The sequence below is a fragment of the Pezoporus flaviventris genome, unplaced genomic scaffold (assembly GCF_033815535.1).
Source record: "Pezoporus flaviventris isolate CSIRO_AGI_PZ_B2104156 unplaced genomic scaffold, CSIRO_AGI_Pfla_v1 ptg000011l, whole genome shotgun sequence".
NCBI lineage: Eukaryota > Metazoa > Chordata > Aves > Psittaciformes > Psittacidae > Pezoporus > Pezoporus flaviventris.
This window is the reverse complement of record NW_026892559.1, coordinates 3,197,805-3,213,776: the sequence shown is the minus strand read 5'-3', so window position 1 is coordinate 3,213,776 and position 15,972 is coordinate 3,197,805. Positions and strand designations below refer to the sequence as shown.

Below are 15,972 nucleotides of genomic sequence, written 5' to 3'. Positions count from 1 at the left end.
CTGCTCTCCCTGCCCATGTGCAAGCAGCTGCTACACAGCACCACTCTGGGAAGTCCTTGCAGATAGCGCGGGCTTACAAATTGGGGTGGAGCGCAAGCCAGGAGCAAAAAGCAGAAAGGAGTTCATATTATCTCCTTTTCAGGATGTGGAGGTTTGGTTTCCCATGGGAAGCCCCTTTTTTATGTAGGAAAATGAAACCATTTACTCCACATTAAAAGCCACTTGATTCCACAATCTCATCCGTGAAACTGAAGATCAGAATGTAGGTAATCCGTTTTTAGCCCTATTCATGCCTTAGTGCCTACCCCTATGGTGGTGTCCCTTACGAACCCGTGGCATAGGTCCAGCAGGCATGCAGCAGTTAACTTGCCCAGGAACCACCTGGGGATACAAAAACTAAAGCCCCGTCTACAGTCATTTGTATCCCAAAGGGATTTCAGTGTTCCTCTTTTTAGCCTGGCCAGCCCCAAGAGGATTTTTATATAGCAGCTGGCCCAAAGCATCTCCCCTGGCTGCAACTAAAAAGTCCAGCACGTGACACTGTGCTTCATGGGACAGCCAACACTCACACCACTCACCTGCTCCCAGGGCTGGCTGCAGGGACAGGCCAATTCACCTCTACAGCCCCCACAAAGGTAGAATCCTGTGCCTCATGGAGCCCAACACCTAATTTCCTACCTGTATGAAATTCAGGGGCTGCAAGCTCAGGACTGAGAGAGAGACAAGCGTGGACTGCATAACAGTGGAACCAAATGCAAACCTTTATTTCAAGTTGGGTTAGTTTTGCACAGAAGCACTGTTCACAACAGCGGTCCCTTCATTCAGAAGCAAATGACTAAGAATCCAGTTTTTCAGGTTACTCCTCAAAACACCTCCAAACAGATACATAATTTATTTATAAATACAAAATAGGTACTGCAGAACCATCGAGCAGTGCAGCAGTCACAATAGGATTTCCAACAGTTAAAAAAAAGTAAATCTAAATCATCACAGGGTCAGTTTCTTTGGTGGGAACTGAACTCAGAGCATTTCAGTTTCACATCAAGAATAAACGGCCTCTCTCCCACGCCAAGGCTACAGACCCTCATCTCGAGTTCGCTGTCAGTAAAGACAGGCTTTCATATCTCAGCCCTTGAGCGGAGTAGCACGGCAACCTGGGTGGCACAAAATGGTCACTGGGGGGTCTGCTCCCACCCTGGAAGTCAGTACCTGTTGCCAGCCCATCTCAGATGGGAAAGGGGAAGATGCTACAGAAGACAACAGCCTCAGAAAAGATTCCCCTTCTCCTGAAGCCAGTCACAACATTCTGTGTTGTACCTACTGTGTAAAGCTGCAGCACTTCTGCTCGCCTTAAAACTGGGTGCGTTAAGGGAAGAATAATCCCTTTTCCCTATACTATACACTGAAAATCACCTTGGCCTCAGTGGGCCAAGTAATCCCTGAAGCTTTCTCTAGCCATGGCCCATTCTGTGTTGCAGGAAGGTGCACGGTGCTTTGTCAGTGGAGGTGCTGCACAGACAGGAGACAGCCTCCAGCTGCTACAGCTCAAGACAGGTAGTAAGGGGCTCTGGGTTCTGGGAGGTACCATCAGACAGCAGGGCAGCAAAACCGAGCGCAGCAGCAGAGATGGGGCTACAATACAAAGATAACTGTCAGCATTCACTCTAGGAATACATAGGTGTGTCCTGGAATACATGTGTATGTGCACTGTTGTCTATTAAATATCATTAATTCCTCATTAGTAGTGATAGTAGTAGTCCCTCCCCCACCTCAACACCTCAGTTCAAGGGAAAATCTGTGCCACGCCAGTGCCTGCTGCTCCTTGCCATTGGGATGCAGAATAGGAACCTCCAGGTCAGTCATCGGGAGAGATGTTGCACCAGCTGCTCAAACTGCTCCCGCTGCTGGTAGATGTAAAGCTGGGTGTCCCAGAGAGCATCCACCAGCACAGAGTCGTTCACCTCATCCAACATCACCTCTGTCTGCAGCTGTGGGCTCAGCCTGCATACAGCAAGACATCATCACCAACTGAGCACAGACATGAACGCAGGAAGGCACTGAGCCTGCCAAGCACAAGATTTGTGCTAAGTGGCTCTCAAAGTGGCTCCCAACGCAGAATCACAGAATGGTTTGGGTTGGAAAGGACCTTAAAATCATCTAGTTCCAACCCCCCGCCCATGGGCAGTGATGCCTCACACTAGTCCATGTCACCCAAGGCCCTCTCCAACCTGGCCTTGAACACTGACAGGGATGGAGCATTTATCACTTCTTTGGGCAGCCTGTTCCAGTGCCTCACCATCCTCACAGTGAAGAGCTTCTTCCTTATACCTAACCTGAACTTCCCCTGTTTAAGTTCAAACCCATTGCCCCATGTCCTATCACTACAGTCCGTAATGAAGAGTCCCTCTCCAGCATCCTTGCGGGCCCCCTTCAGATACTGGACATCCAGCACGCTTGCAGAGCAGAGGCCTTCCCCCTCCTTCAACGCAAACCTACACTCAAGGCTGAGGCACAGCTCAGCACCTGCACCACTTAAGGCATGGCTCTAAACCAGGCTGTGGCACGGTGGGATAGGGCAGGTCTCAAAGGACCCCATTAGCTAGCATCCCCTGAGACCCCGTTCACTGATCCCAGACAAGGCATGCTTGGGCCATCAGCGCATACAGTGAGCCATGGCATCCTCTGTTATGCCACTGAGGCAGGAGGAGAGGGGCAGGAAGACAGGTCTGGGCAGGCATGCCTCTTGAGGGGACACTATTTGGGATGACACATGCCTCAGGCAGGTCTGAAGTGAAAGGGATAAAAATAGGTTGGTGCAGAGAGCGGAAAGGAAGCTCCTACCGGAAATACGGGACATCTGTCATCTCACACCAGGCCCTGGCACGATCCACAGCTGGGCCATCTGCGTCAGTGCACTGCAGGAGAACCAGGCCCACAGTTAGAGCCTGACTGCCACACTGCTCTTCCCCTGCCTGCAAGAGGCTCCTGGCTTCTCTAGCACTTACTAAGTCAAACTGCACAAGCCGCAGAGGGAAAGGGAAAACCAGAAGCAAGTGCATGCCAGAAGGCATCGGTCACCACCAAGAGAGGGGTGGCTTTTTATTCGTTTTAATATAAGAACAGTGCTCCCGATCCTTGGGACACAAGGAACTGCACACTATAGATCCTCCATCCATCACAGCACCAAGTGGATTCCCTTAAGTATACCCCCAGGATGATCTGAATTGCAGCCTCCATGGGATTTCACCTCTATCCATTTCTGTCCCAGCCCAGTACCAACAGAGCCTGTGATTACTACAGGCTTTCTGGGCTATCCTGAAACACCTTCCCTGGGACCCCTGAAATAAAAGACAGGGGAAGCAGAGGGATCTCTCTGGATATTTCCTGACTTTAGGGAGCTAAAAGGACAGAAAGCAACAGAAGCAAGATTACAGTCAGAACCTGTGTTCTGATCTTTCTGGCTGTTATTCATTTGGAGTGTTTTCACGTAATGATCTTTCTAAAGCATGCAAGGACATATGCCTAATTACATACTCTTAACCACTGCTCTGAACTACTGCTTTCTGTTAGTGCTGCTCCCACTTCTCCAGCATTTACTAATTTCCCCAGTAGGGATAACACAGCTTTTCTAAATAAGAAGGAATTGGTGTTTTCCAAGTTGTGGGGTTTGTTTCTGGTCCAGATTGCTCAGATGCTCCCTAAAAGATACTGAGTTTCATGAATTCACACCTGAAAATGTCCCTAAGGGTCATGACCACCATCCTGTCCTCACCTCCTTTCAGCTGCAAGAAATTCCCTTGGCAGTCAAATCCCCAGAGAGGAAGACAGGGCTTCAGACCTGATGTGCACACACAATTCTTAAGTTACCCACTATGTCTATTCCTTGAACTGATCAGAACAGTTCCAAGGAAATACAATTTTCTTCCAAAAGGAAGCAGCTGAAGACTGGAAACCTTTGCTCCCTCCCTGCAAGCAGCTCCAGGGGTCTTCCCTCATCCCTCCTCCCAGTACTCACACAATCCACCACCATCTTGCCGAGCTCCCTGGCTCCAAAGACAGTCTTTGCCAGCTCCCAAGGGTTGGAGGGACGGAAAACATCCACGGAGCTCACTGGTACCTGCGGAGGCTTCCCCGTCCCCAGGGAGACCACCAATCCCAATTTTTTTACTTCCTGCTTTTTACCCTGTGGGCAAACAAAAGATTTGTTTGCAAGGACCAACAATTAATGCAGAGCATTCCCAACACACATCTTCCTCCTTACACTCCCTTCTAAGGCGCTGCATGGCTAACTTGTTTATCCATCAGAGAGGCATCCATCCGTTCCCAAACCTTCAAAGGAGGCTCTGTGGAGCCAATAAAGCCCCAGTTACCAGTCAGGGCCAGGATTTCCCTCACCTTCTTGATGAGTGTCTTGTTGTACTCGTGGATCTCTGTCAGGGCATCGAGGGTTGGGTTGTTGGCTAGCAGCCCACCATCCAGAAAGCGTCCTATGGGCCGGAAGTAAGTGGGAGCTGCACCACTGCAGCGGGCAGCACGCCACACAAGCTGGTCTGGAGGGAGAGAAAGCATATGGCCTCTCGCAGCAACTTTCCTGGGTGCAAGAAACACCCCACCTTCACCCCCACAAAGCAGGGGGCTTGCAACCCCAGAAGACCCTTGCCCTACATTGTTATACCTCCTTCTCCCAACAGCAGGGACTCTGCCTGGATGCACAGGATCATTTGGGGGTGCTTTAAAAGATGTTCTCACCACTTTCTATGTATCATGGCTCACATTTACTCACTACAAGTTTCAATGCTGCTCCCGAGAGCCCAGGGAAAGGTGCTGACTGTATGCATGACTCCTCTAGCACACCCCTTCCTCATGAACCTCTCTGGCCAGCCCCTGGTACAAGAGAAGCCAAGGGAGGAGGAGACTGAAGAAAAGGAAACCACCGCTAGGACCAAGCTACAAGTCAAGATCAAGGACGAGCCATTGCTGGACACCCTGATTTTCAGAGCAATGGGAGGAAGCACAGGAAGTCTTGCATCTCTGAGAGACGGCTTTGTCCCCTGCCAACCAACTGGACTGCTGTGTGCCAGCATGTACCTTGCGGCTGAGTGAGTGGTCTGAATGATGCACTTGTCTTGTATTCAGTGGAGGTTTTTGTCTCTGGCACAGGGTAATTCCGGAAAAGATGGAGTTCAGCTGGCTGGCGGTCACACAATGTGCCTGTCACCATAACCCTGCAGAAGAAGACATAGCAGAGTAAGAGTAAAATGGGGGAAACAAAATGTACTTATGGCTTCAACAGTCTGCACATCACACTTGTTCAGATCTACTCTAAGGAGAAGCTGAGCATCTCTGCTAAGGATGGTTTAGCGCACACCCAGGAGAGCATCAACCAGAGCAGCCCCATGCAGGACTTACTTGGGTCTTTGGACATCTGTCATTTTGGTGTTTTCCCCAAATTCCTTCTTCAAGAACTCATCCAGGGGCTCCGACTCGTAGGGCCGAGACCCCCGGAACACCATGTCCTTCATGCGGAAGTACAGGCAGCGCATGTAGTCCATGGACTTCCCTGAGACAGGCAACAGCGTTGGCAGGAGCAAAGAGCAGGGAGGAAGGGCAGGCAGAACAAACAGCACATCAGAGCTGGGACCTCCCAGCACCAGTGGGAGATGGGAGGAGTCGCTCCCAATCCCATTCCCTTCCCAAGCTGTCATCTGCTCAGAGCTCAGCAGCTTGACTGGGAAGGATTAAAAAGGAAGGGCAAGCTCAGAGCATAGTTTCCCACTAACAGAAAGTGTTGATCACATTGCTGTAAAACCCCCATGGAAAGGGCAGGAAGAACAGGACAATGCACTCTGCAGCACGTACTTCCCAGAAAGCCACCCAAGGCCAGCTGATGTGAGAAGCAAGAGAGGAGAGCAAGAAGGCTTTCCTTCATTAATGAACATCCCTCCCCTCCTTTGGCAGAAACAGCAAATCTCAGTTGGGACTCAGAGAGGCAGCTCCCAACCTACAGAGATCTCAGGCCCACAGGAGCGAGAAGGGGCCCATTATTTGCACTGTGCTCACCATGCACAATAGCCAAGGCCAAGATCCCCCCAGTGCTGGTCCCGGCGATCCAGTCAAAAATCTCACGAATAGGACGACCCACAGCCTTTTCGATAGCCAGGAGGAGCTGGATAAGCACCAGGCCCCGGATGCCCCCTCCATCCAGGCACAGGAGGCGGTCGTGACTGCAGAGAGAGACAGACACAGATGACTCGAAGCTGTGAGACAGCTTACAAATCACAGCATGCCATGTGGGAACGCAGCCCTGGGGATGGGAAACTATGCCAGTAACTAGAAGGCTGCTGTGGACAGTGTAATCAGTGAACAAGTAAATCCAGAGGTGCTTCCTCAAATGCAAGTAAGACTAGGCACAGTCAGATAAGCCTCATCGGAGCTGGTGCAACACCACTTGCTCTTTTAGCCATCTCTAACCTCTGCACCAGAGACACTCATAAGCTGAAAATGCCTCCAGGTCCCTTGGGTATTGTGTCATAAATAAAAAGCAGACAGCTCTACATTCCTTCAGTGCCAACCCTCCCTCTGCTCCATGCAAGGCAAGGTGCAGGCACTGTTGAGGCAGTACACAGCCTGGCAAAGGAGCTGGGTGAGCATCATGGCAGCACGTAGAGATGGGGACATCTCAAAGCCAAAACAGCGTTTGTTGCTCAGTGGCAGAGGGGACAGAGCAGGGTTTTCACCTGCTGAGCTCTGGCTCCACTCCAGCTCCAGGGCTGCAGGCAGGAACAGGCTGTGGTCATTTATGGGAACAGAGATTTATCACAAGGTTCTCGCAAAAACTGCATCAATGGACATTAAATAATGTCAGCTCTGAGGACGCCACACTCGCGTGTTTGTGGGGAAACTTCACACACACAGATTTCACCTTCAAGTTGCATGATGGCCTGGACAGAAGCTGTTCCTCACTTACTTTCTTCTGCCCTCACTGGGTGAGTCCACAACATCTGGCGCCTTCAACAACTGCCCAAGCGCTGCGGAAGCATACAGAAGGTCCTTGTACCCTACAGGGCCATGAACATGAAGGAAGAAAACAGTAATTAGAGACCACTTTGCTACCTGAGGCCTCTGCTATGTGCCTCCGAGACAGCAGCCACCCAAATTATACTTAATCAATTAGAAAACCTTCAATTATTCTTCCTACTTTGCCCCAGAAAGCTCAGCCAGAGTACCCAAACCTCCCACTAGTGCAGTAAATGATTTCCACCACCATCATACAGAGAATATCTAACTCCCTTCCCAACGGAATAAAGCTCCCTGCAGGAGACACAGCCATCTTACCCATGGCCATTAGGTACCCCCCTAGATCAAACGCCACACCAATGAGAAGAAACCCCATCCTTTAGAGCAGGCAGCTGGAGATGCGCTGGTAAAGACAGAGGATTTGTAGAAGCAGATGATGAGCACAGTAAGCAAGAGAGAAGGCAAAGCCTAGCAGCGTGCCCACTACAGAGTAAAATAAAACCTAAATCTACTCCTGCAAGGTAACCTAGGCAGGAGAGCTGTGGGGACAGGGTGGCTCGTCATTACCCCTCAGCTGACGTACACCCAGGCCATCCTGGGTGCAAGGCACCAATCCAAGCTAGGTGAGAAGCCAGCCTGTGAAACCAAAAGAAGAAAGAACAGGGGAAGAGAAGTTAAAATACTCCTGCCAGTGCCCAGGCTGGAAGGTGGCTGTGGATGACAGTGAATGTGGTGAGAGGTTCCTTCAGGGGGCAGAGTCCATGAAGAAGAAGGGCCTTGCTCTGCCACTGCATGAGAGCTGAAATAGGGGGGCTGCCTTCACAAAGTCATGGTGAGAAGAAAGTCCTGGTGTCACCAGCCAGTGAGACTTGTGGTGACACAGACGCACCTCAGAGCCTGGCAGGGGGTTATCCTCCAGCCTCACTGGAGGGTCTTTGCAAAGGACAACACCAACCTGAGCAGGGAAGAGGACCACAAGCAGCTGTTGTTTGTCTGCATGCCCTTCATGAGGGTCAAGCTTTGCTTCAAGCCAACTCACCCAAAGCCCACTCTTTAACCCCTCCCACTGCCTCTGCCTCAGCTCTGGAGCTCCCCAGAGGAGGAAAGCCTGGCATCTAGAATAGACCTAAGGGCTTATTCACACAGTTTGGGCAATAAAGAGCACAAGCCATGACACAATCGTATGTCCTTAGGTAGGCTTTTCGTACACATAAGCCCTGTGACCAGGGTCACTTATCCTTGGGCTTCATCCCTTCCGTCTCCCAGCACCTGGCCTCCAGGATCTGAATGACCAATGATTCTAATTTCCTTTGTGCCCAGCACAACACTGGCAGGTCCTCAAGGCATACCAGCAAGTAGCTCCCCTTCTATACATGACCCAGTGGATAAAGCACATGCAGGTATCTAAGTCCTACACCTCTTCCAGAGGGTTAGGGGAGTGAGTCTTCCCTTTCGTTTTACAGAGCTGTATTGTGTCAGGTCCATGAAACACAAGTTTAGATTACAAGAGTTTAGAGTACACACAGAGGAAAAACAGAGAAAAGAGACAGGATCTTGCAACAGCTGAATGAGAACAGTGACGAGAAACTGAGACCCAGGAGACAGTCCCCAAAGCGCAGCCCATCTGAAGGGGAGAACCGAGACAGTGCTGTGAAGAAAGAAGGGAGGAAAGCGCAGAAGGGCCAGGGAAGGCTTTACCTAAGCTGTTGAAGCTGCTCCGCGAGGAAGGTTGGCCTTCCAGGAAGAAGGAGGTGGCAGCTGGTGCCAGGCTTGGGGAGTCAGGGTTGGGTGGGTGGCAGCGTTCGGTCCCTACAGTTTGCAGCAGGTCTAAGAGCACTTTCCGGTTCGCACCTTAGGTGACGAAGGGGAAGGCACAGATCAGAAAGAGAATCAGTGCACGCACACACTGGTGAGGGCTCTGCCAAATTCACAGCAGCCCTGACCCTCGTAGAACTTCTGGGATGACCCAGGGGAGAGAGGAAAGCACATCCCAGGTATCTGCCCCGGACCATAAGGTAGCAGGACTTGTGCACAGTAAGGGTACTTCAAGGGTGTGTGCCACACACTTGCCACTGAAGAACTGCCCATATCTGCTTATGCCTGGGCAGTTCAGCAGCACTGCGTCATCCTGTTTTGAGCCTGCAGTGCCTGACATCATGGCATGAAAGACGGGGAGTACGTGCCAGCTTCTCCTCTTGCATCTTATAGAAGAGAAGTTCATCAAGGGCTATTATTACAAAGCCTATGCCGTTAGCTCAGGAAGTGCCTATGCTATGAGTGACTAGAAGCTGGGAAAGCATGCTAGAGAAGCATCACCCACTCTTGACATGTTTGCACCTCTCCCCAAGACACTGTTTCATGCACCAAGAGAGACAGGTTGCTGGCCGGGTTCACCCTGTAAAGCTGCTGATGTGCTCCTCACCTTTGCTGCTCCTGGCTGCCAACAACCCTGGTGTCTCCCCGAAATCATTTGGGATCTCAATATCTCCTCCAAACACGACAATCGCTTTGATCATATCCAGGTGGTCGTGCTAGGGCACAAGAGAAAGCTCAGTCAAGAGCCATGCTCCCCTCAGCTACTTGACTTCTCATTCCCTCCCTCCTCTTTTCATTAGCCAAAGCAGCCACAAGGGATCACCCCATAAAAGACAACAGCCAGAACTTCACAGGAGCAATCCTTCAAGAAAATCCTCCCTCATCTTCCCAGCAGTCTCTGCAGAAAACTCACCTTCATGGCCAGGTGCAGTGGTGTGTTGCCATCCTGACCCCTGGCATTGGTGTTGGCCCCGTGCGTCAGCAGGACCATGGCACAGTCAAAGCGTCCCCTCTTGACCGCGATGTGCAGAGCCATGTCAGCCGTCCGGCTGGTCACATTCACCTCAGAGCCATACTCAAGCAGCAGCCGTGTCATCTGTGCCCAAGCGTGCATGTGCCAGGTCAAGAAGAGAGAAAGGCATCGTGAGGACAACTGCCTGGATGCTCAAATGATCCAGGTCTCATCACAAGCAAAGCAGGGGAAGAGGAAGGAGCCTTAGCCTGGATATAGCCGGTTGACAGATGTTCCAAGCACTGGAGATGGGGTTTCTCTGCCTTCTACCACAGAACTAGTTGGTGGTTTCACAATCTGGCTAGAGATTCCAAATGTTCTGGAAGTTGTGCGCGGGTGTAATGACTGGCTGAGATCAACAGAGGGAAAAAAGTTCCTACTCAAGCCAAAATCCTTGCAGACTGGAGGGAAAAAGTTTTCTTTTTCATCTTCTCTACAAGCCAAGCAGACTTATGTCTGCTCTGAAACTCCACAGGACATTTCTGAGAGGAATGTGATACTGCAGGAGGGAAACAAGTCCAACCACAGGAATGTCCTTTGCTTGCAACAAGCACTATTCAGGTGCTCCAGGATGGTGTATCACACATGGCGGAAGACACATCATAACCTACATGCCACCTCTCTGAGCTATTTCGACTCTTCCCCTGCAGTTTTTAAGGCATCACTCTGTTTCCTCCCATGAAACTGGCAGGTAATGAGAAGAGAGCTCCCCCCACGGGCAACTGGGCTTCAGTGACAGTGCTCAATTTTCCCAGCAAAAAGGACAAGAAGCTGGCAATTTCACAGCCATGGATGAAACAGTAGGGACAAGCCCACCAGCTGATTTCATTGTAAGGCTCCACTGTTTTGCCCCCCACGGCAAACAGCACTGATCAGCACAGGGCAAAGAGGCTGCTGGCTGGGCTCTGACACTCTGAGGGCTCTGCCTGGGCACTCAGAAAGGGACAGGTTAGCAGCAGGAGGAATTAACCAGGTGCTGGATGGCAGCACAGGCCCTCACCACAGGCTCCATTTACCTCTGCTTTCTTTGCCCAGTGCAGTGGAGTGGCTTCATGGCGCGGGTCCTTGGAGCAAACCTGGCTGGCATCCACCTCCAGGATGGCCTGGGCACAGCTGGCAAAGACAAGGAGATGAAGGGATGGATGGATGAATGGCTGCTGCCTTGACTCAAGACCTCCACTCACATCAGCACCAACCTCCCGCCCAGAGCCTTTCAGGAAATCCTTCAGCAGCAGCAGGCTCTCTGCAACACCTGCAAGTTCCTCAGCTGCAGTTTTGGTCTGCTCTTTTTAGAAAGAAAGAGAGGGCACAGCAGGAAGCACACAAGCAGCACAGTGTTTGGAACAAGAGGAAGAATCCCTTCCCAACTCCAAGTTGTGGGGCAACATCTGCTTCTCCAATGCACGAATACGGCATTTCTGGAAACTCTCAAGACCCAACAGGAAATTCTTCTCTCTCCATGGAAATGTGGGGATAAAACTGAAATAGTTGAATATTTGCTGAAATTAAGGACCTGTGTACTTCCCTACGAGTGAAAAATCACATTACTTGTGAACAGATCAGTATCTAGTGCCTGAAAAACATGATAGGTAGACTTATGCTCTCTGCTCTGAAACAACACTAAATAAACCACGTAGAAGAGATGGAGCCCCACTGCAAACTAAGGGACCTAAACACGTTTTTTTTCCCTGTAAATGTATCTCTGATGCTGGAAAGCACTTTCAAAATGCTGAAAATTGTCTAGCAGCAGCTAGTGTTGACTTGAGAGCCCTACTTGTACAGCTTGGACACTGAAAATTAAGTACCAGAAGGCACATGGAAAGGGAATCAAATTTCTCCAGGGAAAACAAAACAGGGAGTAAATATTGTGTCTTTTCCGATTCAGTTCCAATGTGTTTATTATTTCCCTACCCATGGCAGGGGGGTTGGAACTCGATGACCTTAAGGTCTTTTCAAACCCAAACCATTCTACGATTCTGAGATTAAGAGTAAAGAGTACCTTTGACCTACAGGAGACAGGAATAGCCAGGCTTTGCAATGAAAGCTTATTAGGAGGAGAGCACTCAAAGATAGAGGTACAGCAATTAGCAACACTATTTAAGCATCAGTAAATCATCCTCCCACAAGTCATTCTGAGAAAAAGTATTTCACAAACTTCTTCCTACTGAGCACTTTCCTGAAAGGGTCCACTCTTGGACAACCCTGAGCAAGCAGATAGGTCCCCAGGCTGGAGAAAGAGCCCTGCGCTGGCATCCCAAGCAGTTACTTACCCTTTGTGGGAGAACTTCAGTGCTGTGTGGATGGGGTAGCCCAGTGTGCCCATGACACTGCAGCTGGCACGGCATTTCAGCAGGGACCGAACCATGTCCTCTTTGCCCAGCTGACAAGCGAGATGCAGAGCAGTCAGCCCTTCATGGCTCAGGTGGTCCAACCCAGTAGTTGGGGTTTTGCCCAAGAGCTGGGGAGAGGAGACAATAAATAAATAGACAGACAGACATGGAAGATACCATCTCTCTTCTTGAGCTCTCAAGGACAGACTCTGGAATGCTGGGTTCCTCGTGATGCTACAGTCGGTCCTCTCCACCCCTGCTTCCAACAGAGCAGCTATAGAAATGCTCCTTGTTCTCTCTTCCTAGAGGGTTTATTGCAGCTCTCCACGCCCTTCTCCTCTGGCCTGGGTGCTTCTAAGACACCCTTGAGGCGCAAAGGGCTCACACCACCTTGAATGATGCAGCCCAGCAGACTCCCACCACCTCCCACTGCGTGAGCCAAGTTCAGTCCAACAACATGAGAGTGCTGACTGAAATCAGTAGTTTCCTCCCCTGCTGCAGCCCCATCCGTTACGACAGCCACTTAGGAAGCAGGAGCTCAACCTCCCCTGCAACTCCACCACTGCTTTCAGACACAAACAGGATTCTGTTTAAAATAGCCATGTGGGAATATATTTGAAGGAATTTTCCTATTCTCCCCTGAATTTTGTATCTGTTTCTCAAAAATATCCCACCGCCATTCTGGTGGAACCCTGCAAGACCTGTGGCAGGAACCTAGTTTCTTTTCTTTGGTTTAGCAAGAAAGAAAAAAACTAACAGGAGACAGATCAGACCTAGAAGTATTTTCGGTAACAAGTCAAGTTGCTGCCATCAGAGAAATAAAGGAAGAGGCCATCTTGTCAATACAAAGGTCTTAAGTACCCTGTTCCACAGCATGGCAAGCCCTGATCGTCATCCCTCCCCCATTATGAGTTAGGAAACCCCAGCACAGTCTGGCAGGCAGAGGGAGAGCTGTCACAACAGGTATTGGGCAAATGGCGGGTGCTGCCATAGGGGCAAGCCCATCTCACCCTCCCACTAGGTGCTGGGGAGCTGACAGACCCAGAGAACAGACATGGAAAGCCACCCACATCTTATGAACCCTGTCACTCTGCCCAAGCTTCTCAGCAATTACGAACTCTCTGGCTTCAGACTGTCTCTGCCTCGAGGCTCTGACTGCTCTCCCTCATGCAAGGGCCACTCAGTTCAGACAACAGGTTCTGCAGCTCAGGAGAGCCGCAGGCAGCTCCAAACTGTCCTTCAGTCTGTGAGCAACACATGCTTCCCCACAGGAGCTTAAACAAATGTTCCCCCTGCTTTGAGGAGATGGAGGAGGAAAGGCAAGGACCTGAAGAAAGGCAGGATCAAGGCCTGATGCAAAGAGCAGTGAAGGACACCTTCTAAGGGAACTTGTTTCTCTCCAATGCAGGGTAGAAGCTGGAGCATGCTTATGGGAAACAGCACCAGTAAAGGGAGGGAAAAAAAGAAGCTGAAATCACCCTCAAGCATTAACTCGATGCTGCAGCAAAGAGAACTGAGTTTCTCCTCCATTCTGCAGCTATTTTCCTGTCTCCCTCCTCACAGCATAGAGAGGACCCATTCTAGTCCCACTTAGTCCCTCCCAGCTTCGAAATCACTCGCACCTCGATGATGTGGGGGCTGTTCCCTCGCACAGCATAGTGGAACACAGTCTCCCCATGTATGTCAGTGATGTCCACCCGTGCGTGGCACTCCAGCAGCTCCAGCAGGCACTCCATGTCTCCCTTGCGGCATGCCAAGTGCAGTGGGGTGCAGCCATCCTCGCTGTCTATGCTGTTCACACAACTGCAAGAGAGGAGTCAATGTGAGGCCAAGGAAGGGCTGCAAAGAAGAGGATGTGCAGCTGCCCTGGGAGCTGATACAAAGGTACCTCCCATGTCTGCGACAGGCCCAGCTGGTGTGAACCACAAGGTTCACAAAAGCCAGGCCTCCTGCTAGGGAAGGAGCACAGCGAAGGGCGACCAAAAAGCCCTGCCACAGACCCTGTGTGGACCTCTGTTCCTTCCTCTGCCCCCTACATGGGAGCAGCTCCCCCTGACCAAAAGAAGGCAGGGGACAGGTTACAGTCAGCAACCTGGTGCTGCCTCAGACTCCTAACTCCTCACTAGTCTCCTTTATCCTCAGTGAACTTTCCCATGGAAAGAAACCAAGGGCTTGTGGCCAAAACCCACACCCAGAAAGACAGTTATACTGTACCTCCTCTCTCGTGGTTCACAGTCAGCCACCTTCCCCTCCAAAAACCAGTTCCACACGGGTTGCAAGATCTAATTAGTGTTTCTGGCCAAACACTTTGATCCTTTAGCTCAAACACCAGAGCTCTGGGCTTTAATGTCCATTGAAAACTCTCCAATAACCTTACACAGTGAGCCCTGGATCCCCTTTGCTGCCACATCTGTCACTCAGGCAAGACACAGCAAAACTGACACTTTTGAACTCAGTCTCTGCAGTAATCACAGGTATATCAAGCTTCTCCATGAAAGAGCTTCCAATGCTTTGGCACATCAAGCTGGGATACCCTGATCAGGCCCAGCCCACCATCCAAGCTCATTCCCAGCACCAGGCCCACCAGAGGCCCCTCCTGCCCCTTGCCTCATGACATGGTTGTGCCGGAAGGTCTCACGATGGCCGATCTCCACCGCGATGTGCGCCGCAGACCAGGTGGGATGGTTGCGGATGCAGTCACTGAGCTGCTGGAGCTCCTCCAGCAACAGGGGCTGGCGCGAGGTCTCGTAGAAAGGGCGCAGCAGCCTGGAGTACTGCTCAAAACGCACCAGGGCATCTGCTTCATTGTCGAGCTGGAAGAGCCTGGAGAAAAGGTAAACACAGCGTTTGTCCTGTTCAGAGAAACAACCTCCATGGCAAACAGCTCTTCTCCAAACAGCAGCGCTGCAGACTTTCCTCATTCCTCCTCATGTGGTGTAACGCTTCTTCCAAGGAAAGAAGGGAGACTACTTCATTAGCAGAGAGCATCTATTCTTCCTGAGCTGCTTCCACAAGCTGTTCTGATGACAACTTCTGATGGCCTCCCCCTCCTCAGGAGCCCACCTGATGGGAGCCACCACCCCGCAGCCACAAGGCACCGTGCTCCTAAGCTCATGTCTTTAGTTTCACGTCTTTAGTAACGGTCCGTCACTTACCGGAAAGCGACCTGAGGACTCTGAGGATTCACCAGCAGGCAATCCCAGGAGCGAGAGAGATTGTTCCTGTACAGAGCCACCCTTCCTTCCTCCCTGAGGCAGGTGTGCGCCGCATACTCGGCAGCCGGCACTTCCTTCACCCGGTACGGGTTAGTGAATATCTGCGTGACGCTATTGATGGTGTCCACCAGCCGGCCAAAGAACTGCATCTTTATGGAGCCTCAGGCGGCTTCCCGGCCGCGTCTTGAGGGAAACCCCGGACCTCCGGACCTCGCCTGAACGTAGCGACACACTGCCGGAGAACGCGAAACGAAAGCCGCCGGCGTGAGGGAACCCCGGCACCTTCTTTCCTCCGTCCCCCGGGTAAAGCACCCGCTCCCCCGTCAGCGCCCCACGGCCACCGCCCCCCTCTCTCAGGCGCGTTAACGCTCCGCCTCGGCAAGAAGGGCCCGGTTCCCGGCGCTGGGGTCGAACCCGCGACCTCGCAGCCGGGGGCAGCGCGGAGCCCCGGCGCCACGGCACCCGCAAAGCACGACGGGCCCCCAGCGGCGCCCGCTCTGCCGGCAGCCCGCCAATCGCCGCCCCGGCCCTCGGGACGGGCCAATCAGCGGCGCCGCAACAGGGGAGGTGCGATCGGGGCGGG

General features: G+C 51.6%; 1 protein-coding gene across 2 annotated transcripts; it reads right to left on the bottom strand.

Moving 5' to 3' along the window:
• Positions 1-733: 733 nt before the first annotated feature.
• PLA2G6 (phospholipase A2 group VI) lies at positions 734-15,591 on the bottom strand. Of its 2 annotated transcripts, XM_061450817.1 has the most exons (16): positions 15,330-15,591; positions 14,782-14,997; positions 13,797-13,977; positions 12,115-12,302; positions 10,861-10,957; positions 9,746-9,928; positions 9,440-9,548; positions 8,716-8,868; positions 6,968-7,058; positions 6,061-6,224; positions 5,410-5,560; positions 5,089-5,225; positions 4,396-4,550; positions 4,016-4,183; positions 2,842-2,915; positions 734-2,001 (listed from the first exon to the last, which is right to left on the bottom strand). In XM_061450817.1, exons 1-16 carry the CDS (start codon positions 15,536-15,538, stop codon positions 1,860-1,862), a joined length of 2,418 nt encoding a protein of 805 aa, XP_061306801.1. In that variant the 5' UTR covers positions 15,539-15,591; the 3' UTR covers positions 734-1,859. The 2 variants fall into 2 exon arrangements, with proteins under 2 accessions (XP_061306801.1, XP_061306799.1); XM_061450815.1 differs by lacking the exons at positions 8,716-8,868; positions 14,782-14,997; positions 15,330-15,591 and having other exon boundaries at positions 13,797-13,997.
• Between the last annotated feature and the right edge of the window lie 381 nt (positions 15,592-15,972).

Coding starts and splice junctions, on each gene's coding strand:
- PLA2G6 (XM_061450817.1), bottom strand. CDS start 15,538: ATGCAGTTCTTTGGCCGGCTGGTGGACACCATCAATAGCGTCACGCAG. Junction 9,549..9,745: donor CACTGCACCTGGCCATGAAG/GTGAGTTTTCTG, acceptor CTTGTGCCCTAG/CACGACCACCTGGATATGAT. Junction 7,059..8,715: donor GAGCAGCTTCAACAGCTTAG/GTAAAGCCTTCC, acceptor ATGGCCCTGTAG/GGTACAAGGACCTTCTGTAT.